Raw genomic sequence first — 24,321 nt, forward strand, 5'->3', positions numbered from 1 at the left:
CGTAAACTTCCATCTGGTTTTTGAACTACTACTAGATTATGGCACCATTCTGTTGGTCCTTCAACTTTTTCTATAATTTTATTACTTTCTAGTTTATTTAGAGCTATTTTCAGCTGTGGTTTAATCGATTCTGGAATTCTCCTTAGCGGTTTTATTATTGGTTCAGCATCATCTTTTAATTTAATTTTACACATGCCTATATTCCCTAAACCCTCAAACACACTTGAATTTTCTTTTATAAATTGGGTTTTATCCTTACTAACTTGGACATTTATTTTATCAACTCTTTTTATTAAACCTAATTTTAAACAATCTTCTAAACCTAGGATCGGTATTGCTCTACTTTCTTTTATAATTACAAACCTAACCTTACTTTCTTTTTCATTTATATTACATTTTAGATTAACTGTCCCTAATGGTTTTATTTTATTTCCGTTATAAACTACTAATACAGTGTTTGTTTTTTCTAAAACTAGATTGTTTTTTAAATTATTTTGTAACAGATCAAATGGCAGAATTGAACATTCGCTACCCGTATCTAGTTTGAAAACAATATTTTTTCCATTTACATCTATTTTCTGTGTCCATTGTTTAACATTTTTATCATTATTGATTATGGAATCTAATCTAATATACTTATCATCCTCCTCGGTGCTTTCTTCTTCTGCATTATGGCTTTCTTTGACATCTCGGACATTCTTCTTATTTGTTTGTTTCATATTAAACTTGCACACCTCGGCAAAATGATTTTCTTTTTTGCATACCATACAAGTCTTTCCGTACGCTAGACACTGTCTTGGCTTGTGATTTCGATTGCAGTATTTGCACTTAAACTCCTTTTCTTTCTTGTTCTTGTTTTTTCCATCCATTTTCTTTCCTCCTTGCTTGATGTAACTAACCATATTTCCTTCTCCTTCTTCTTTAGTTAATACTTTTAGTTGTCTTTTAGTCACTTCCGAAGCTCTGCAATACTCTATGGCAGTTTTCAAGGTAAGTTTAGGTGTTCGGAGCAACCTTTCTTGTAAATCTCTGTCATTTATTCCTATAACGATTTTGTCCTTCAATAGCCCTTCTTCTAATTGTTCAAAGTTACATGCTTGAGCTAATGTTCTAATATCAGTTAAAAAGTGTTCGAAGTCTTCACTCTCACCTTGAAATCGATTAAAAAACTTAAATCGGTCATATGTTTCATTTCTTACTGGAGCACAGTGTTGTTTAAAAGCTTCTACTACTGTAGTGTATTTCTTCTTCTCTTCTTCGGATAATCCCAACTGTCGAAACACAACTTGCGCTTCTTCTCCAGCTATATTCAGAAAAATCGATACTTTCGTTTCGTCATCCTTTTTGTCATATCCTGATGCTTTCATAAAGTACGATAAGCTTTCAAGGAATTGATTGAAATTTCTTTCAATATTTTCATCGAATTTCAGCAGAATTCGGAGGCTTGAAGCACGCCATTTTCTTATTAACTTTTTTTTTTTTTTTTTTTTTTTTTTTTTTTTTTTCTCCTTTTCCTTTTCTTTCTTCTTTTTCAGTTCTCAGGTGTTTCACCTGACACCATGTAACAACTTGAATTAAACGACTTGTTTTAAAAGTACTTAGTTGTTTTATTATTATAAAAATATCTTACACTCCATCTTATACATGTTGTCTCTCACATCTTCTAAAAAGGACCGAGAGCCCTCTATCGACACACCACGACATCTATCTTAAAGTTAACTGACTAACGTACTACACGAACCTAATCAGTTCGATGCCGCGTCGACTACATGACGTTATTTTGACTCGTGGGCGTACACACGCTATTAATTTTCGTGTTATTATTAATTATTACATTAAATTAAATTTGTTTTCTTGTTTATTTGTCTTTGTTTTTACCGCATATTAGAACTGAGAACAGATGTTTACAATAATGAAGGACGTACGCAATTCTGTAATTCTAAGAAAATGTAAGTGCTTCTGCAAAACTGTTTCGGGTGCCCAGTTTTAGTTTTCAAGGTCAGTGATTTAAGGCGCCACTTTTAACAATGATTAAAAATCTGTATAGGCCTTCTTTGGAAATTCCCGGCCACACCATCACAGAACCACCATCGAAACTTTCGCGTTTCATAATTGTATAGTCCACAAATCTTTCATTTCAACGTCCTCATATTCGCTCCTGACTATCGGGTGATAGTAGACAAAACCACTACTCATCCGTCAAAAGGATCTCCATTGCACTACTCATTCCTCCATTGCTCGATCTCCCAATTCACATGTAAGCGCGCAGATTGAAGACGCGCACGTCGATATCTAGGAAGCAACCTCGGCCCTTTGGCAGCCTTCTTGCAGCCAGACCAGTTCTAGCAAGTTTTCAGCAAATGGTTCTCTCATCAGCTACTATTGTCACTGATCTTGATTTCACAGGCGATCGCTTTAAAATACTGCATCTTCGTTAGTAACAGAGATAATAGAGTGAATAAAAAAACAAAATGCTCAGAAAAGATTGGGCTACTGTTTGATTCCAGGTAATACCCTCTGCTGTGGCAGCTGCATCCCACAGGGTGTTACAAATTTCGAGAATAAAAGTTTTTCTCATTTTTCTCACCCCGTATATGCTCAAATTAAAATCTGAACGAAAATTTCTATCGCAGGATTATTACAGCAGAATCAACCTTTCCATCAAAAAAAGAATCATCAAAATCGAATGCGCGGTTCGCGAGAAAGCCAGCTTTGAAGTTGTGGAAAATTTGTAGTGGCCCAAGGACAGTAGAATCTAACAGGACTGCTACATCCATTGTTGTGACAACCTGCCCGCAAACTACGTCACACCATTTTCCACGCCCAGCTGTTGCTATGGTCTATGCGTTTGCTGTGTATTCTTAGAGGTTATATTCTAGACGTATTCATATTATTTTTGAAGTTTTATGTTTTTAGACGTATTAATGTCTATCATATAACCTCTAAAAACGCAGACAGTTACCAGGCGTGGCAAATAGTGTGACGTAGAGTGCGGGCAACCAATCCCTAGTGGACTACAAAAATACAATGGATGTAGCAGTCCTCTTAGATTCTACTGTCCTTGGTAGTGGCCGGTTTTTTTTGCCGGTCAGTTTATATATATATATATACATCATTGTTGTCATTTGGTGATATGGGCCACTTTGTAATTTCTTTTGAATTATCTAAATGAGTTAAGTTAAAGATTAAATAAAATTAATTATAGGCCTAGTATTTGAGTATTTGTAAAGTGTTAAATTCACTGTGTGTGTTAATGATAAGTGTAAACGACACTCTATTAAACATATCGGCTTTAATCGCGTCGGGACAAATTGTACTCTCGATGGAAGGATAAATAATACTCGTGTGACTATGTATACGCAATCGATTTATTGAAAATCCATTCACACACCGAGAACATCAAATTAATGTCGGCCGTTGCGTTGGGCGAACGTTTTTCGGTAGAAATAAGGGGCCTCGGTTAATCAAAATAAATTCGATACAGTTCGGCAGTTGCACAAATATACAACGCGAGTTTATATCACAGGACATTATTTATAATCGTTAGTGTTTTTCAATGTTGCACTCATTTTCCGGCTTGATTTACAGTTTCAAAGCGGGCGCAGTGAAGTTTTAATACAGTTATGATATGATTTCGTATCAAGTAAGCAAATGAGTTATTAAAAAATTTTCTTTATTCGTTTATTGACCCACAAATATTTTATTTTTATACATAAAAAAGTAATTAATTGATGAATTATCAGCAATCAGTTCGTGAAACGTTGGTTATTGATTCGGGAACTTTAACTTCCTCCTCAGGTTCTTCTTTGATTTGCTCAAATATGCACACTTGAGATTTCGACACTCTCTTCATCGATTGGATTGATGGTAAAGTTTTCTGCACGGCTAATTCGTTATCGTTTAACAAATAATCTAAGTCGTGAGATATTTTGTCCATCATCTCATCGAGATTATCACCAAATCTAATTTTATTATCGCCCGAAACGGTTTCATTGACTGCGTTTTGTGCTTTTTCTTGGCCTTCGGGTTGGAGGCGTTGGTCGTCTTCTTCTTTGGACGAGTCCTCAGTTGTAATCGTGATGATGGGAGGATTTTGAGGTAATTTGACTTTTGTGGGGATGCAAATGATTTCTGCTTTAATTTCCGAGGTGGGTGGGTTTTTTTGGAATGAGGAAGCCACGAGGTCTAACTCAACGAATTTTTCACTACCAAGAATATCGGGGGAATGGAAGCATTTAACCTCGGCTTGCATTGATGAGATTGCCATGTATTGTTGAGGATTGTTGGCGTAATCAATACAGTCGATTCCCGAATGTTCCGGAAAAGTTGCGCTTGAATAAGTTTTGAAAGTAGGTGAGGAAATCTCGGAAACTCTGTGTTTGCACATTGCTTCTGTGAAGTGCGTTTCTGCTTTACCATTTTTACCAAAGTAATAATTTGGGGAGTCGTTTTCCGTTTCTGGTTTTTGTTTTGTGTAGACTGAAACAAAAAGTAAGAAATTCAATAAAATTTCATTTTGCAGTTATCCCAATATCGTAGATTGGGCCCCAAATGAGTGAAGCTATGATTTCTCAATTGAATTTCGGTTCAATTGAAATTTTTTGGAGAAAATATGAGGTTTGGGGCAAATGGGAAAAAATGAAAAACGAAGGGCAAATATTAAATTTGCCAACGGAAGTTCTAGAAGCCAGATTGCGCTACAGTGCTGAAAAGTTTTTAAATTACTTCACATATTGTTCGCGCAATGCTTTTATTAGCTCCGTCCTTTTTTCTCCTGGATCTCTTCACGTCCCAAAACCTTGTTGAGGCTTTCGCCCGCCTCTCTGGTGGCCGGGTGTTCTCCACTAGCGGGGATATTGTGATTTCATTAATGCGGGTTTTTCTGATCTTTTTCGAACAATCTACTAGCGATTCTGATATACGATGACTGAATGGGGATTGGCTGCGCAGAGGTAAATAAGGGGAGTTCATTACTTACGTTTCAGTGGATCCGAGCTTCCCTCTAGCGATTTCCTTCCTTTTATATTCCTGAAACCACTGCGGAGCATATCTCTTAATGAAACTTCTGAATACAAAACATAACACAACAACAACGACACACCCTAAAAAATTAAAATTAACATAGTTACCTATCAAATTAGAAATACAATTCTTACCAAAATCATTGAAAACAGCGCAAACAAATAATGGCAAACCATCATGTTGGGGAAATTAACATAAGCGATACTGCTAAAGATCATAAACGTGGTGGAATAAAACACGCAAGCTGATCTATGAACCACTTTTATCCTTAAATCCAAAATATGCGATTGTTTATCGTACTTCTTTTTAATAGCACCCATTTTTTTCATAGTGACGTTATAAACCAAACAAAAAAGTCCTATGAGGATAACAAAGCACGCAATGAAGATGTTAAAAGATAAACTCCCAATTTGTAGCCACCACGACGTTAACTTCGTATTCATAGATCTATGAGCCAAATGATTCCCAAATACTGCTATTAACGGAGCACCTATTAAAACAAAAATAAATAAATCAAATTCTAATACGATTTCAAATTCAACACATTGCACATATTACAAAGTGAGTAATTACTAGTAGCTGCTAGTAACTGCTCTGTGTTTAACAAATCAATTCGAAATTTGTTAGTAAAAGGAACTCGGAGCTATGTTGTGTCGGCGTCGCAATGCTAATAGCTGTGCACCTGGCTAAACAAGGACACGTTATAACATTGCCGATGCACTGTCACGTACGCAATTTTCGTAATAAAGCTGGGGGCACGTTGAATATTTTGCGCTATAAAGAGGACGAAATGCTTTTCGGAGTTTACGTCGCGCAAAGGTCGTTTACCGGTTAATTTATACTGAATTAACTCGACCCTCGAAGAGAAACTTTGTATATTTATGTTGTACGTGAGGACCAACGCGACTTGAATTATTACTGGGTTGCTAATATTAAACATGAAATTGTTACTAATATTCTACTTTTTTGTGTGCAGTTTTTTCGGTTACAGAAACCCTCGTACATTCCATGTTCCGAGGCGGATCTTTCTCATCATGATAAAAAGCTCCATCTGCATCATGCATTTTTTGATACGTTTTTAAGCATCATATCCCACGTTGCTCAACATTGAATTATACTACCCGTTAAGCGTACGGAGCGGCTATATCTCAACAACGGTAAGGCCTAGATGTTTGGGAAAAAATCCTTATAAGCAAAGTGGGCAAGAGAAATAGCTGGAAATTATTTTCAAGTTTGTAATTCGACCGCTAGGGGTAACTGCCATAGAGAAACATAAAATTCCCGCTTTCTCAGAAAGTTAGACGATGAGCTATAACGTTGACAACATCATTTAGTAGCTTGGATAATACAGGAGGGGAGGCCAATGCGTTTTCAAATGTTTACATTTTAATATCTCCTGGACCAAATGAATGGCTCTTAGCCAAAGTCAGCTGCGACGAGGAGAAAATACGGTGGGCTGTGAATACGTTCTCGCCGTTCAAAACTCCAGGACCGGATGGGATTACACCGGCCCTCTTACAATGGGGACTGGATGACCTGCTACCGCACCTGAAGAGTATTTTCCAGGGATGTCTGGCATTTCGCTATGTACCGGGAAGTTGGCGTGAAGTCAACTTTATACCTAAACCGGGTAAGCAAGATTACTTCCTTCCGAAGTCCTATAGACCAATTAGCCTCTCCTCCTTTCTATTGAAAACGTTGGAGAGGCCTTGCGACCGTTACATTAGAGACTCTTGTCTGCGCAGCAGGCCACTAGACTCTAATCAACATGCTTACACCCAGGGAAAGTCCACGCTGACGGATCTTCACTCAGTGATCAGTTTCGTCGGTGGTGCGCTGGACCACAAGGAGTCCGCCCTCGGGGTTTCTATTGACGTGGAAGGAGCTTTTGATGAAACTACCTTCTCCGGAATTAACGACACCTTACTAGAGCATAACGTTCCTCTGGCCCTGTGCGGCTGCATTGAGAGCACTCTAAGACATAGGGTCGTTAAATTAAGAGCTGGCCAGGCCACTCTTCAAGGGGCTGTTACTAGGGGCTGTCCGCAAGGGGGAGTACTTTTAAAACCGTTGGCTACGCAGATGACCTGACAATCCTCATTAGAGGCAAGTACGCTAATGTACTCCTCGACAGGATGCAGGAAGCACTCAATCTAATTGAGAACTGGTGTAATAAACAATGCCTTTTCGTCAATCCCAAAAAGACAGAGATGGTTCTTTTTACACGCAAGCGCAACATTGGCAATCCTAGACTGCCAACGCTCGCTAAAATTCCACTTAAACTGTCTACAGAAGTCAAGTACTTGGGCTTAATAATAGACAGTAAGCTAACGTGGAAATCCCACCTAGACAATAGAGTTAATAAAGCTTGTGTCGCCTTCGACCAGTGCCGGAGGGCTGTCGGGAGGACTTGGGGTCTGTCTCCCAAGATAGTCCTGTGGATCTACACCGCCGTTGTTCGACCAATGCTAACTTACGGTGCGGTGGTATGGTGGACTTGAACTTCTAAGTCTACCGCCACCACTGCGCTTAATAGAATACAGAGACTCGCGTGTCTGTATGTTACAGGTGCGCTGCGATCAACCCCCACAGCGGCCATGGAAATCATGTTAAATTTACCACCACTCAACCTACATATCAGGAAGTGGCGTTGGTAACCATGAAACGACTACAATCAGTAGGAACTATGAAGGATGAGGACACTGGCAGCAGTTCAACACTCTGGAGGGAAGCAGTGCTAGACACACCCCTACTCGAGTGTAAGACTGATCACAGACCAGCAAAATATGTTTTCTCAAGGAAGTACCTCACCCACGTCAGTCCCACAGTTGTAGATGTACATAGAACTTTAAAGATCTACACTGATGGTTCAAAAGGACGAAATGGTGCAGGCGCGGGGGTATTCTCTCACGATCCCCTGATTCGCCTCTCAGAACCTTTAGGGTCCAGCACCACCGTCATACAAGCGGAACTAACTGCTATTAAACTTGCTGCTGACTGCATTGTTGAATCCAACAAGCGGGGTAAGTGTTTTACTATTTTTACAGACAGTAAACAATCTCTTTTAGCTTTAAGCAGAGTTATTATAACGTCTGCAGTAGTTATGGATTGTCACAAAGCACTGGAGGAGGCCGCGAAATACAATTCTGTCAGAATCCAGTGGATTAAAGGGCATTCCGACTCCAAGGGTAACAACCACGCGGACAGGCTAGCCAAACGTGCTGCCGGTAGAGCGCCCTGTGAACCGAGCCGATAATTACCCCCTCCTTAGCCACTCATATCGAGTTAATAAAGCACATTACCCACAAAAAATTTTTAAACGGGTGGGACCGTATCCCGGGCTGTCATCTCGCTAAGGAATTGTTAAAATATCCTTCAGCCGCAACAGCCCAGTTTTTCGTAGGGCTCGGTAAAAGTGCCCTTCGCACTGCCACAGATCTCCTCACGGGACACTGTAAAGTAAATAAACACCTTCAAAACATGAAGCTTGCTGACTCTCCTCTCTGTCGAGCCTGTGAACAGGATGACGAGACGGTTAAACACATCTTGTGTGATTGCCCCTCTCTGACCGATCTCAGAATGAGGACCTTCGGGGAGGAATGGCCAACCACAGATACTATTAAATGATGTTGTCAAAGTTATAGCTCATTTTGGAAATAATTGATTTTGGTTTTCCAAAATTAATATACACAAGATCCAATTATTTCCACGAAATGGACGAATATAATTTTTTTAAAAGATTTCATCTAACAAAACAAAGTTGTTTGTATGTTCTACGACAAATACAAGAAATTATAGAATTTCCGTCTAATAAGTAAGTAGTATACATTATTTTAAATTATACTTTTATAGGCTGAATTTAGATTATTTTAATACTACTTGTTTTGTACAGAAACAACTGTGTGTCTCCAATGAACCAGTTGCTAACAACCCTTAGATTTTACGCTTCTGCTAGCCATTTAACTATTGTAGCTGATTTTACTGGGATGCATACTTCAACAGCTAGTAGAATTATATCGCGGGTATCGCGTGCAATTGCTATGCTGAGACCGCAATACATAAAAATGCCAAGTAATACCGAAGAAATTCTAGCAGTACAAAACCAGTTTTATGGAATAGCTGCATTTCCCAGGATTATAGGTGCCATTGATTGCACGCACATAAAAATTCAGTCTCCTGGTGGCGAAGATGCAGAAGTGTACAGGAACCGAAAAGGCTACTTTTCTTTTAATGTACAAGTTATTGCAAATTCAAATTTGGAAGCCATGGATATTGTGGCAAGGATCTGTTCACGATTCAACTATATTTAATAATAGTCGGATTAGAGCACGGTTAGAAAACGGAGATTTCCAAAATGGCATATTATTAGGTATGATGTTACTGATACTTAACGTAAAATAGTACATATTACTATTTGATTACAAATGATTAATGAAAAGGTTCTTTTAGGCGACAGCGGATATCCTCTGCGAGAGTATTTTCTAACTCCATTGGCAGAGTGTAGAACAAGACCAGAAGAACTGTATAATGAAGCTCATATAAGAACCCGAAATACAGTGGAACGGTTCTTTGGAAATTGGAAACGTCGATTTCCTGTCCTTGCATATGGCCTACGTTTGAAAATTTCCACTGTGATGGAGGTTATTGTAGCAACGGTAGTTCTACAAAATATTACCAGAACAGTTATGGCCGAAGAAAATGTTGCTGTTTTTCCAGATGACATTAATGAAGCAGATTTAAATGTTCAAATTGAGGCTGGCCGTGTGGAGATGAATAATATCATAACTTGACAACACGAAAAACCCTAAAAAATTACTAAAATTTATAAAAATAAGTAAATTTTATGGCGTTGTTGCCAAATAACCGATACTTAAACGTTACTTAGTTGAGCATTGTATATGTTGTGTCGGTGCAATAGACATAAAATTTAAGTTCTTCTTAACTATAAGAACTGCTTAACTAAGTTATGCTCAACTATGTAAACGGTGCAACCGGGCATGAGATAGCGGGAACTTTATATTTCTCAATGGCAGTTACGCCCCCTAGCGATCGAATTACGAACTTCAAAATAATTTCCAGCTATTTCTCTTGGTCACTTTGCTTATAAGGATTTTTTTCCCAAACCTCTAGGCCTTACGGTTCTAGAGATACAGCCGCTCCGTACGCTTAACGGGACACCCTGTACATTTGAATGGAAATGGATGTAAGCCTATAAATTTTTATAGCTTACATAAACTATTTACGTTAATTCAGAATAGATTCTCATAACTTAAATGATTGAAGATTATCTTAAAGAATTAAATTGGTTTTTAAAAGTGTTTACTTTTCGAAGAGGATTTTTATACAGAGTTTGCCCGTTACAAAATAGTCCCTAACGCGGTATTCTATCCCGTTCCCGATACAAAGTTTCTATAACGAAATCTATAATCGTTATCGTAAAAAGCGACTAACCCCCTCGAAGGTGGAACTTTTCTAGGCGGTTCCCGAAAGTTACCTCCAAGGAAATCAGTGCCAACCAGGCTCAGATAATCTCGGGAATAAGGAGGAAGCGAGCGCTAGACGAAACAATGGTTATTAAATTTTATGGCTTCCTGTCCGCTTATGGGCAGAAAATGTGCTAAGGGTAACCGTAAAAGTTGATTGCAGAAGCAGAGTGTTAAGACGTGATTATGACCCAAATATTTCTACAAACAAAAATAATAACGAAATAAAGATTGTATTGAAGACCAGTTTAAATGAGTGAATAGCGAATAATGAGTCGCTATATAATCTCTCAATTAATTATTTGAACACGGCGTTTGGATACAAAGAGGCGAAACTAAAGGCGAAAATAACCAGGCAATGAGACAGTGTTGAAAACATCGTTATAACAAAGGGTGAATTCGCGTGGTGTATAAGCGCGACAATATTCGCGATAAATCCGATGCAAAGGGCGTGCAAAACGTGGGGTTCTGGTCTGGTCTCAAAACCAAGGATTTAGTAAGGACAATACAGCCTAAACAGCGGGTACGGATGGTACAACAATTACTACGGCGGTTGCACTTTAATGTGTGTGTAATACGACCTTAATCGCCCAGTGCGCTTAGGTTTGTGCTCGAATTCACCATGTATTTGGAAACTGTTCTGTAATTAAACCGATATCATCTAAGAGTGTTAATGGTGTAAAGATTTAATAAGGAAAAAAAAGAAAATACCTCTAGAAATTTGTCGGAACGTAGATTTTTATAAGCAATGTATATAGATATAGAAAAGAGAAGCACTTACCTGTAATGATCAAAACAACGGTTTGTTTAATACTACCCATTCGTTGTAATTGAACGATTTCCGTATAAACAACAAGGAGCTTGCTGAGTTGTGACGACATAGCTGTTAGTAAGAAACTTTCCAGAAAGCTCATCAGGTAGAGAAACGACGATGGCTAAAAAAAGAAAGAATGAATATTAGGAACGGCAACTAAATGTACCGAGAGTACCGGTTCAGACCGTCTTTAATTAAAAATTACAAAGGAGAGAGTCGAATTGAAATTTTTATGAGTAGCGGCGTGAAAAAAACCGACGTGAAAGAAATCGCGGGTAATTTAGAGTTTTGCCGGAGGGGTGGTTTTTGTATCGTTCTTTTTATGAGGTTTTACTCTGCCTTAAAATAAATGAACAGCATTAATAAAACAAGGCAACTTTTTCTGGCCGGAGAAATTTATTTGTTTGTTATATTTAGTTTATTTCGATCGTGAAGCTTTGTTAGTACCGCTTGGTTCCATGTTTTCATTCATATTTGCGGCGACGTATTCGTGAATAAAACCGGAAAGTTTTTTTTTTAGATCCACACATTTAAATTCGCCTTGAAGTAGGCGAAGTTTCGTTAATAGATCTTTTCCGGTAGATATTTTTATATCAGATTTTTCGGGAACGTTCACCGTTGATTTTTCTTCAAGAATCGTTTCGATTGAAGGTTTTTTAGGCACATCTTTTGCAGAATAAACTACAAAAAATAATAATTAAAATCTTAACAATCACAAATAATTTCTTTTACTTTCATCCACGATAATTAACGGTATATCTTCACTTTCGGATTTTTTATCTTTCTTTAAAAATTTCTCTTTAAAATCCGTGTAATGTTGCAGCATCTTGTACGTTTCCCGTTTAGCAATTGCCTTTTGTTGTTTGTAAACTTGAGCGAAGCTAGTATTCGGCCCACAATTTATTATCGAAGCAGCTATTTTTGATGTTCGCTTATGCCGTTTTGGCTGTTGTACTTCATTATAAACGTTGAGTGTTATCACGTCCTTTCTTGAAACGAGATGTTTCATTAAAACATCGACTCCTTCTCGATGATTTTTTGAACCCATTCGAGGTTACAAATAAATTTCGTTCGGTCAGATAACTAATAATAAATTAACGTCAAATTATGACGTTTATAAATTTAACGGTACTTAAATGGTTTCTAAAAAGTCTCTCACGATGTCTTTCAAGTGAATTGAAAAGTTGGTGACTTGTTTTGCTGTAATTAGAGCGTTGTTCGTTGGGACTGCACTACTCTGCACGACATGGCACTCGTATCGTATGACGTCATAGAAAAATTTATATATATTATGTGTATAGAAGGTCATCTCCCCACTATTTTTTGGTACAAGCGCTCCCAAGAGGATTGTGAGGGAACTAATTAGGTTAAAGCGCGAAATTTAAATATAGGTATTTCTATACCGGTTTTACCTTTATTTTGAAGAGGTCAAGTACATTTTCCAAATAAATAGGAAAAAATATGAATTTAAAGTTTTTCCAAGATAATATTCATAATTTTTAATGTATATTGCTCATTGGCTAAGAGCGCCAATTTATCTATCGGATAAACTTATCAAGTGGCTCTAACTTATTTAAATACTTAACTAAAGGATATAAAACACTAAGCCAAAAGAACGTAAGGAAGAAAATTTGCTTATACAACGGCGTTATCACCAATTATCACACTAAACGACAAAACAAAAATGTTACGTTTGCTTTCACCTCTGACAATGAGTTTGACGTTACACAAAGAAGTTTTCTATGGTTACAAGCACTTTGTTTGTGTAGATAATGCAGATTGCTGCAAATTCAGTCTACAACGTCATCCAGTGGATTGTGAGGGTACTAAATCTCGGTCTACATTTTTATAGTAGTAAGATTACACACCATGTATGACGTCATAGTGCAATGAAGTGTAAGTCAGTGCAATGTCATGTCAACTTAGTGCAGGTCAGAAAAGTGTATGTATAAACCGAGGTCGCAACGAACAGATTTTTATAAAAAAAAGTGTATAATATTTTAAATGGACGAACATATACTCTGTTCTCTAATACAACAAATATTAATTATTACAAAACACGCTTTCAAATATTCCGCCATTTTAGTTACACTGCATTAAACTGCACTTATTGAACTTAATCGAAAGCAGGTGCAACAAAATCTGCACTAACTTGCACCGGCTGCACTAAATTGCACTGCACATGGCCCAACGAATAGTATAAGTGCAACTGCACTAAACTGCACTATCCCCAACGAACACACAACATCTGCACTAAACTGCTTAGTGCAAGTGAGTGCAAGTAGTGCAGTCCCAACGAACAAAGTTATTATCGAAAGCAGGTGCAACAAAATCTGCACTAACTTGCACCGGCTGCACTAAATTGCACTACACATGGCCCAACGAACAGTATAAGTGCAACTGCACTAAACTGCACTATCCCCAACGAACACACAACATCTGCACTAAACTGTTTAGTGCAAGTGAGTGCAAGTAGTGCAGTCCCAACGAACAAAGTTATTATCGAAAGCAAGTGCAACAAAATCTGCACTAACTTGCACCGGCTGCACTAAATTGCACTGCACATGGCCCAACGAACAGTATGAGTGCAACTGCACTAAACTGCACTATCCCCAACGAACACACAACATCTGCAGTAAACTGCTTAGTGCAACAGAGTGCAAGTAGTGCAGTCCCAACGAACAAAGCTATTATCGAAAGCAGGTGCAACAAAATCTGCACTAACTTGCACCGGCTGCACTAAATTGCACTGCACATGGCCCAACGAACACACAACATCTGCACTAAACTGCACTATCCCCAACGAACACACAACATCTGCACTAAACTGCTTAGTGCAAGTAGTGCAGTCCCAACGAACAAAGCTTAGGTTTCTAGCATTTTTGAAGGTTTCTTGGTGCCTTAAAATGACACATTCAATATTGACGTTGACTGAGTGTGTGCGAAAACTTAGTTACTTTTTTTTTAAAAAAAGCAGATAAAAATTTCAATTCTTTTAAAGGGCGTTGAATAAGCAGTGGTGATATCTCCCAAGTCATGTTACATTTGAATTTATTTGCAAAACCAAACCTTGTCAAATTTCAAGATCAAAATTACACTGCATAACTTCGATCTTGAGGATCCATGAAGAGTTCCATTGTATACATTAACCCTGATCCTGACTTCTTCGAAGAAGGCCGAATTTAGTATTCAGCTTGATCAAGATCAGAAGGTTATAGAGATGAACGCACTTGGCTTAAAGTCCTCTCCTTTTCAGAGACATTATACAGTTGGGTTGACTGAGGTTAAATCAAAATCACGGTTAAAACCAAACTTACTATACTTAAAATGAAGTAATATTCAAGTCGACATTAAAAAGCTCTCCCCTGAACTTGTTTGAAATAAATAAATTATCTATCTGTCTCAAGTATAAAATTTTTAAAATATTGCTTCGGTGTATATAAAAGTATATTATGGCGTAAATGCAATTTTGCAACCGCAACCAGAGCCTCAGCTGGTAGAAAAGAGAGTGGATGGGTTAAACCTGAAACATCTAATGGTAAATTTACGATCAGAGCGCGCTTCGCCGCATCTCGATAAACTTATCGCGTGGGCGATGCGCCAGCTCAGGTTCAATACACAGTTTTGCAGGGAGAGCCATCGCGCTCACCGGGTTCGACCTATACCGGAATAGAATATTCATGCAGGCGAACTTACGTCGGTCAATTCCCTCCAGATGGCGTACACGAAAACTACCATAGCGCCAATTATGGTTGAGCAGCACTGCAGCTTGATGAAGCCGATACAGGACCGGCTCAGCGCCCAGTGCGTAGTCAGGAGAGCTGCCGATGCGGTGGATAGGATCAAACACGTACAACACCCGGCCAGGACGATAACGTGTTGACGGACGGGGTCGTCTGCGGGACTTGCCTGAACATAAAACTTCGGTTATGGCAGGGCCGTCGTTATTTCGAATGGGTGTTTATCAAGTTGGTAGTTTCGACGCGCTGCGGTTCCGAGCTTTATGAAATCACTCCGGAATAGTTACAAATTTCGATTAAGTGCATCATCAACTATTTATATGATGTGTATTAACTTTTATCGTTTTTAATTTTTTGAATTGTTACCTAGTTTTGTTTAGAATTAATTCTGCTTGGAACACAAACGGAAATTGCAAACATTAATAATTCGATACAAAGTTCGGGAAGGGTTCGGGGATTACGAGCGATTACGTTCCAGGTTTACTGGTATTAATACGCTTGTCTGTACCTTATTGTCCGCAAGGAAACTGGAGGGGTTGGTAAATAATCGTTGCAGTCAAGGGGTAAGCCAACTACCTATGTACTGACACAGCGTTAACTGCTATACTTAACCACAACTTATTACCTCTCAAGATTATTTTTAACTTTATGTATGTCATTTATAGAGATATAAAATGTGTGTCAATCATATGTACTAAGGTGATTTATGCACAAACAACATCGATTGGGCCGTTATCAATTTTGGGTATCCGAAAATTATATTGAATACAAGCGACGTCCTCTGTCCGTGACTCGACGAGCTGAACATGAGTTCCCCATTATGGTACCGTGTGGTAATTGGTTTTCTGTGTGCTTCGAATATTGATTAATCTGCGATAATTAATTACTAATTATTGTCCGATAAGGTCTTAATCAAGGACAGATGCGAACGACGAGTACCGATGGAATACTCACTATAGTAGGTCTCTTCGTCATCAAAACGGCAAACGTGCCGGTTCTTGTGCACGTACATCGCGAAGCGGAGGCATCCAAAATCCTTGTACGACAATTCTGAAGATCCCATGTATATCCGTAACTGGCGAAATCGGAAACTGCGCAATTGATGTTCCAATCGTCGGATGTGGTGTTTTTGAGATGAAGGAATTCCATGGTGACTGTTGTTTCTGTTAGTGGGGGATTAGGTAGGATCCATACGCTTGCGATGTTTGATAAAATTTCGTATTCCATTTCAATACCATCCCTAATAAACGCAAATTTGGTTAAAAATATTTCATTTTTACGAGAGTATTTCTTACAAAGGAAACCCAAATAAGACACTACAATCACTCAGAGTTTTCCCATCAACTACAACAACTGGATATTACTTATAACCAGAAAGGGACCATCAACGTCCATCCTCTTTTAATATAACTGTCTGGTTTCCCTCCCTCGTGATAAATAAGGCCTACGTTTCCACTCGTACTTTATTTTCATTCCGCTTTTGTCCCCTTTTTTACCTTAGAGGTTTATTTGTCGACCCTTATTATTATTATTTTTTTTGTTTTGATTTTCTCTCGAGAAAACAAGTTATATACAGGGTGATTTATTAGCTCACCATCAAACTTTGACATAATACGAAAGCTAATCCAATTACAAAAAAAAAATGTTAATGAACTCCTATTTCAATTATTTACGAAATTATAACACTTTAAAGTTTTAATTATTATATCATAATTCACTGCTACATTTTTTTTTAAACACTATATATTACAAATATTGTTCAAAATAGCCTCAGATTAGCTGACTATTAATAAATTCGTTGCAGAAAACTTTAAAGTGTTACATTTTCGTAAATAATTAAAATAGGACACATGTTCATTAACATTTTTTTGGTTATTGGATTAGCTATCATATGGCAAAGTTTGGTGGTGAGCTAATAAATCACCCTATACAGGGTGTTCCGGTGACTCGGGGCATAAAATTAACCTCATATACTAGAGCAAAAATGATGACGATTCGTGAAAAAAAACACACATTTTTCTAAATATTTTCAATACCATTTATGGTAGAGCGTTGAAATTTGGTAGAGGGTAAACAAATATCAAGCAAAATCATTGAATCAATTTTGACTTTGATCGGGCTGCGGCAACCATGCTATACAGGCTGTCCCTAAAATTTGTTTGCTCAGAACTTTTTTGTTCGCTCGTAACCCTACATTTATTTTTGTACTATTTAATAGAAAATCTATTTTAGAAACTTTTATCACTCTTTGAAAATTTTGATAATATTGACGGTTTTCGAGTTATACGCGAAAATGTTAAGCTTTGATTTCAATCGTAACAAACAAAAAAAGAAACATATTCCGCAAGATCCGAGTTGGCGATGACAATTGAAAAACGAACTGAGCTAATAACCATTAATTGTATAAATTTCTAAGTGCAGATTTAGTTAAATCCAGTGTTAATTTATTTTACTTGAATAAAAGAATGTAATCTCCAAAACGATAAATTTAATTTTCACGGTAACAACAAACAAGAACATAACAAAAATTTTAACAAGAACAATAAAATTATAAACAAATACTAATAAATAAAAAAGAAGAAAAAAATACTAAAGCAGATGTTCAAAAACACTGCCTGATGTCGCCGTCTTAAATTAAAGCGCACTCTGCGGAGAACATTGATCTCAGTTCGAAGTTGATCAAATGAATCAACAATTTGCAACCTCAGTTGATCAACTGAAGTTATTTCAACGCAGTAAACTAGTGGTTTAACGCGTTCCCATAAATAAAAATCTACAGGTGTAAGATCCGGCGATCGGGGGGCCAACTTATGGGTTCACCTACTCAGCCTGTGTGCTATGCGCAGGAGCACCATCATGCATATACCACATTGCTTGCCTTGTGTTTAAAGGAACGTCATCTAAAAAATCATCTAATTCATCTAAATGTCGCCTGTATGTATGTCCATCCAGCCTTGATGGCAAGAAAACGGGTCCAACAATTACATTGCCCACAATGCCAGCCCAAACGTCATGAGAAAATCTCCATTGTGATTTCCAAGTTTTCTTAAATCTTGGATTTTCGTCCGCCCAACTATGTAAATTTCTCAAATTGATGATTCCATCTTTAGAATGCATCTGTAAAAAGTACTTTTTCTAAAAACTGATCATCAATTTGGATTTTGTGCTGTATTATTTAGCAATATGCCGAATGCGCAGACTGGCTGATTACCCACTGCGACTGCATATTCCTGTCGAACTTCCTGAACTTTGTAACAATGAAATGGATAAAGCTGTTGCTCGTGAAGAACACGCCAGACAGTTGTTTTTGAAGTTAAAAAATGCCTCGCCATATCTAAAGTACTAACTGTAGTATTTTCTTCTACGTAGTCTAGAATATCTTCTTCTAGTTCGGGTGTTCGGGCTGATCTTACGTTACCGTTGTTATTATTATTATTATTATTGCTGCCGGGCTGAGGAGGGCGGCCCCTCTCGTTACCGCGACCTATAAGATCTATTGTAACTTTAGCCCTCCAAAGGTTTAGGGCAAATGTAGGTCCTTAATGAACCTTAGTATTGTCCTGAGGTCTTGAACCTTTATGTCGGTAGGTAACAGGGGAGTTTTACCGAAGACGTTGTGCCTTAGACGTCCTCTAGCGACGCAATTGCACAGTATATGTTCAGCAGTTTCTGACTCGTCGTTGCATAGTCGACAAGTTTGATCCTCAGCTTGTCCAATGTGGAAGAGGTGGTATTTTAGGGGCACATGGCCGGTTAGGTAGCCTGAGAGCGTTCTTAGATCCCCTTTGCTGAGGCATAAAACCTCTTTGGTTTTGTTTTGCGACGGAGTTATCATACTCTTCGCTTGTCTGTGACCTGGAAGTTCTTTCCAGCGTAAGGCTATCTTTGAAGCCTCCCAGTTGTTGATTATTTGTTTTAGGTGGCTTTTTTGTAGTCCACATCCAGGTTGGGGTCCAATGAAGGGCGTGTTTGCTGCCTCTTTGGCCAGCTTGTCGGCCTTCTCATTGCCCTCAATGTTGCTGTGACCTGGAACCCACCATAGGGTAACATCATTGCCCCTAGCGAGTTCTCTCAGGTTGTTGGTGCACTCTCTGATCAGTGCGGAGCCACACGTGTAGGCCTGAATTGCCTTTAAGGCGGCCCGACTGTCTGTGAAAATGTTTATGGATGCACCTTTTTGTCCCTTCTGTAGGTTCAAAGCGGTGCAGAAGTTTATAGCAAGAACTTCTGCTTGGAAAATTGTTAAGTCCGAGCTGAGGGGCAATTTGATGTGGCTATTTGGTCCACTGATGCCCATGCCTACTCCAGATCTTACTGTCTTTGAAGCATCGGTGTACCAGGCTAGGGCTCCTCTTTTTAGTTGAGGCTCTCCTTTCGCCCAATCATCCCTGCTACTAAATATGACCTTATACGGTTGGTTGAAATTGGATTCCGTCGGTATAAGGTCCGTTTTAATTTCAATCAGGTGATTTAGACATGGGTCTTTGAGGATCTCGAGGTGTCCTCTGAGATTACCCTGCATCAACTTGAGTGAAGAAACTGTTTTCAGTGATAAGGCACTTAAGGCTGCCTCCTTTTGTATATATATATGTGGAGCGGTGTGAGACCGAGTAGGGCTTCCAAAGCAGCCGTCGGACAGGATCTCATTGCACCCGTTATGTTAAGACATACTAACCGCTGGATTTGTGCCAGCTTTTGTTTTGAGCTGTCTTATGTTTTGTTTTTGGCCACCAAACCAATGAGGCGTAGGCGACCATGGGTCTGATTATTGCTACGTAGGCCCAATGAGCCATTCGTGGTTTGAGACCCCAGTTCCTTCCTAGGAGCCTGCGGCAGATCTGGTTTGCCATGATGGCCTTTTTCCTCACCTTATCTAAGTGTGAGTTCCAGTTTAGTTTACTGTCAAGTATTACCCCTAGGTATTTAGTTTCTGTTTTGAGGTTAATAGTTCTGCTTTCAATGGAGGGTGCTTTTATTTGTAGCTTCCTTCTCCGAGTGAAAGGGACTATTTCGATTTTATTGGGATTGATGCTGAGCCCATTGCTTCTGCACCAAGTACTGGTGAGTAGTAGGGCTTTCTGCATTAGCTGAGTTATGATTGAATCATATTTACCTCGGATTGTGATTACCAGGTCATCAGCATACCCTTGTATCTTAAATCCGTTTTTAGTTAGGGTGTTCATCAAGTCATCAACTACCAGGCACCATAATAGAGGTGATAGCACTCCCCCTTGGGGACACCCTCTTAGCGCCTTTATAGTCAGCGACTCGCCTCCCAGACTGGCTGTGATCTGCCGACTTTTCAACATGGCTATACACCACTTGATTGTCGACGGATGTATGTCTTTTACGTTTAAAGCCTTCTCTATGGATTCATATGAGGTGTTATCAAACGCACCCTCTATATCTATGAAAGCACAAAGGGCTATCTCTTTGGTTGCAATTGCCTCCTCTAAGGTGCTAGTCAAAGCATGGAGAGCGGTAATTGTTGATTTTGCTTTCTGGTAAGCATGTAGGGTGGAGTGGATTTGTGAGAAGCACTCCATTCCTTAGGTATTGATCGATTACCTTTTCCATCCCTTTGAGGAGAAATGAAGTTAGGCTAATTGGTCTGTACGCCTTGGGGTACAGAACTATCGTTTGTGTTTAAACAACATGAGCAAGTTGACAGCAAGTTGTTTTTTTTAATTGCCATGGCCAACCTTGACTTTTTCGAAAACTTATATCTTGGCCATTTGAAGACTTTTATAATAATTTTTTTTCACGAATCGTCATCATTTTTGCTCTACTATATGAGGTTAATTTTATGCCCCGAGTCACCGGAACACCCTGTATAATAAGGTATTAAGTTAAGATATTAATTTAAACATACTTACTTGAGCCTGATAACGGATCGCTGGGGCAACAGCGCGGACAAGTTTCTGTAGACCGCCAAAGCGAATCTGGCAGTGGATTTATTCCCGGAGAACACTCCGAGACTCAGGTGCAATTTGTACGAAAACCAACGAGGATAACTACTGCTGCAAACCGAGAGAGATAAATTGATTCAAATTACACACATTTAGATGAATAAAAATAAATGCATTTTCAGGATTTTTTTTAATAAGATGCAATTAATATCAAAATCTTGCTTCATTCATAAAATTTCAAAATTGATATCTCAAAACCTAAAAGATATTATCAAAATCCGTTTGTTTCGTTAGAAAGCTTATAATTTAAGTACACTATTTTTTTATATAAATATGAAATCAATGATTTTCGATTTAAATAAATTATAAAGTTAAGCAAGTGTAATAGGATAGTAAATAGTGGTTTGGTGGATATTTGTTTGGTATGTATAATTGGAATCGACCCGCATTTAGTTATCTAGCGCATCCAATTAAATTTTAGTTTATTATCCTTGGCAAATCCGTTTAGCTTTGGTTGAAATCCGGAATTATTCAAGAGGCAATTTAAGTGCAGGTACTATAGGAATGCTGCAGAAGAACGAGTTTGCGCGATTAAAATTTTTATTGTGTTTCGAAATGTATATGGGTCTCGTTAGAATTTTAAAATCACTCGCATTCTTACTGCGGATTGTTGCCGCTACACAAGCAATACAAGAAATTAGACTATATATATTTCACCTACCCTGGAATTTATACACGCAATAAACTGGTACAACGGAGTTATTGTTTGTGGATATTTTACAAGATTCAACTAAGATTTAAGATTATAACACAACTTTCATTACATTAACTTGGTTACAATTTTTATTAATCCTATCCAAAAAGCCGACCGCGTATGCAAACGACGGAATACTGATGAGTAAGTAACAAAAAGCTGGCGCGTATAAACTTTCGGTCGATATGTACATAAAGCTCAGAACCTTAAGCGGACCCAAGGGGTGACATAAATCTAGATCGCAACTGCGGATACGGAAGCGGTTGAAAATAAGAAGGGAGCGGACTCCGACTACGTTTCGCAAAATTAGATAATTTACCGTCACGGATTAGAATTCCGGCTACAGGACCGTAAACTGTAAGGCAAACCGCCGTTCAAGTTTCCCTTCTAAATTACGAGAGAAGAAGTGACGAAAACACGTGCGCAAACGCCCTCTCAACACCGCCGACCTCCCCAACGTCTCGGTAACCGTTACCATATACGGAATGTACCTTAATGTGGTCGTATATTGCCACCGAGTTCGCTTAAATTACATCCACAACCATCCAGAAACTGAATTCGAAATGATTAAAAGCACACATGATATTGTTGAAAATAAACATATACGGAATGCCTTTGCTAAGTATGCAAGTCAAAGTGATAATGTCAAATGTTGTATAATTTATGGAGTATCAAAAAATTTAAACTACAATTAATTAAAAGAAATGTACTTTACTCAAATTTGATTCGATTTTAGGAAAACTGAGTAGCTACGCTTAATATAGGTAATATGCTAATGATCCTGCAATTAAGGTATTTGGGCTAAAGCTGTTAATACCTGAGTACTAAATCGGTTAAATAGCGATTAACTATATACTGATGAAAACATTACCTGGTATAAAGCGAAATTAATAGGACTATTTCATTCATAACGTTAACAACCAATAAGAATTCGCGGTTTTTCACAATTGCGAGTAATTCAACTGTTATTTAACCTATATATACCGATTGGTAACTTTAATTTTAGGAGATACACCATTGAGGTCTTATATATAATCTAGAGTGCGTATGCTGTTGTCCCCACCACGCCTAAAATGAAGCCAGAAAGGTCGCCATGTTAGATGTACCAACTTAGCGGGAAATTCGAAATTCTTATATATACTTATGCAAGAATTTACATTATTATAAACTGGAAAGGCAGAATAATAACCAAAACAAAACATTAATATGTATTGATAAATAATTATCAATTATATAATATTTTAAAAGAACTTAATAATTTTTAGCCATGACTCTTATAATTAACAAACTAAGAAGAAAATATTTAAGGAACAGTCCTTAATAATAAACTTTACTTGAACTTTAATTGAATACCTCGGTGCAAGAAGGGAGTAGCTTCATTTATCAAGAGAAGGAGCAGAAGGAGTTGTCCCCTTCTTATACTGAGGTCTTCAATTGTTAATTCCAAGTCAACTAACCAGAAACATTTTATGGACTGTTGTAAATAATCGTGCAACTTAGCAAATTATAAAAAACATATATCAAAACGAAAAGAATTCGAAAACTTTCAACAAAAATCAAATTTTAATAAAAATAACAATATGTTTATGAGAATTGTGAGGTTATAATTGTAGGTACAATAGAGCAAGGTTTATAGAACATAAGGTTACCTCATTCCCTATGCCTCTGTAGTATCGATTATTACCCCGCAGATTGACGTCACTGGTTCGATACAGTCAGAATAAATGATAGCTTATACGTGCCTATACTGTGGTACAGTCTATATAAAATATTTAAACCTCGCATCGTGTTGTGTTGTTCATAGAACCAGCTACGTCACTGACCCACCTTGCCTCTCAGAGGAGGAGAATCGGTATTGGGTAACCTTATGTTCTATAGACCTTGACAATAGAGACTTGAAACTATAGCTAAGTTCAGGTCGGTACATCCAACATGTCTGACTTTCTGATTACCCCCACCACCACCACATACGCTCTCTAGATTATACATAAGACCTCAATGAGATACACCCAACACGGACGTACGGATAAGTATACTTGTGTGTGTGCATATGCGCGCGGAGTATGTTTGTGGGAGGGGAATCGCAAGAGTAGTGGATCGGAGAGCAGTCAGTCGTTTGACATCGTTCAATGATAAGAAATATTATAAAAATAATAACTAATATAATAAATGAAATTCAAATAAGACAAAGCAAATTCTTAATTCTAAAAATAAAAACAATTCGTAAGTAACTGAAATAAACTTTGTAAAACACTATAAAAATAAAATATTTTTTATATTAGCTGTTCAAATAAACCACCATTCTGTGCTAAACAATAGCCCAATCTATCGTAAAAAGTTCGCCTTACATTCGCTAGTATATCGGGACTAATATCCTGTATACAATTGAGAATTTTTGTTTGTAAGTCATCCAGATTGGTTGTCCTTTCTTCATCAAAACCATAAATTTTCGATTTTAAATATCCCCATAGAAAAAAATCATTGGGGGCTAAATCTGGTGATCTAGGCGGCCAAGTTAACGTTCCGCAAATAGATATTACACGATTTGGAAATTGTGCGTTAAGATACTCTTTAACTTGCCGGCTGTTGTGAGCCGGGC

The 24,321-nt window shown here is 38.0% G+C and overlaps 2 protein-coding genes across 6 annotated transcripts in view; both read right to left on the reverse strand.

Moving 5' to 3' along the window:
* Positions 1–3,350: 3,350 nt before the first annotated feature.
* Positions 3,351–24,321, reverse strand: part of LOC111422364 (uncharacterized) — a 187,687-nt gene continuing 166,716 nt past the window's right edge. For 4 of the 5 annotated variants that reach the window (XM_071201605.1, XM_071201607.1, XM_071201608.1 and 1 more), the window contains 7 exons: positions 20,936–21,079; positions 16,014–16,299; positions 15,016–15,228; positions 11,287–11,440; positions 5,157–5,512; positions 4,979–5,102; positions 3,351–4,479 (listed from right to left, as the gene is read on the reverse strand). In XM_071201605.1, coding sequence (XP_071057706.1) covers positions 3,740–4,479; positions 4,979–5,102; positions 5,157–5,512; positions 11,287–11,440; positions 15,016–15,228; positions 16,014–16,299; positions 20,936–21,079 — 2,017 coding nt within the window. In that variant the 3' untranslated portion in view covers positions 3,351–3,739. The remainder of the gene's footprint in view (positions 4,480–4,978; positions 5,103–5,156; positions 5,513–11,286; positions 11,441–15,015; positions 15,229–16,013; positions 16,300–20,935; positions 21,080–24,321) is intronic. The other variant, XM_071201606.1, reaches the window with a different exon arrangement.
* LOC111418573 (uncharacterized) lies at positions 11,723–12,566 on the reverse strand. Its single transcript, XM_023051110.2, has 2 exons — positions 12,052–12,566; positions 11,723–12,000 (listed from the first exon to the last, which is right to left on the reverse strand). The coding sequence occupies exons 1-2, from the start codon at positions 12,365–12,367 to the stop codon at positions 11,738–11,740; spliced, it is 579 nt and encodes a 192-aa protein (XP_022906878.2). The 5' UTR covers positions 12,368–12,566; the 3' UTR covers positions 11,723–11,737.

This window comes from Onthophagus taurus, chromosome 2 (genome assembly GCF_036711975.1).
Source record: "Onthophagus taurus isolate NC chromosome 2, IU_Otau_3.0, whole genome shotgun sequence".
Classification (NCBI taxonomy): domain Eukaryota; kingdom Metazoa; phylum Arthropoda; class Insecta; order Coleoptera; family Scarabaeidae; genus Onthophagus; species Onthophagus taurus.

Bases quoted from the DNA above. Each gene is read 5' to 3' on its own strand.
- LOC111418573 (XM_023051110.2), bottom strand. From the start codon at position 12,367: ATGGGTTCAAAAAATCATCGAGAAGGAGTCGATGTTTTAATGAAACAT. The intron at 12,001-12,051 runs GTAAAAGAAATT...TATTTTTTGTAG, and splicing joins GTTAATTATCGTGGATGAAA to TTTATTCTGCAAAAGATGTG.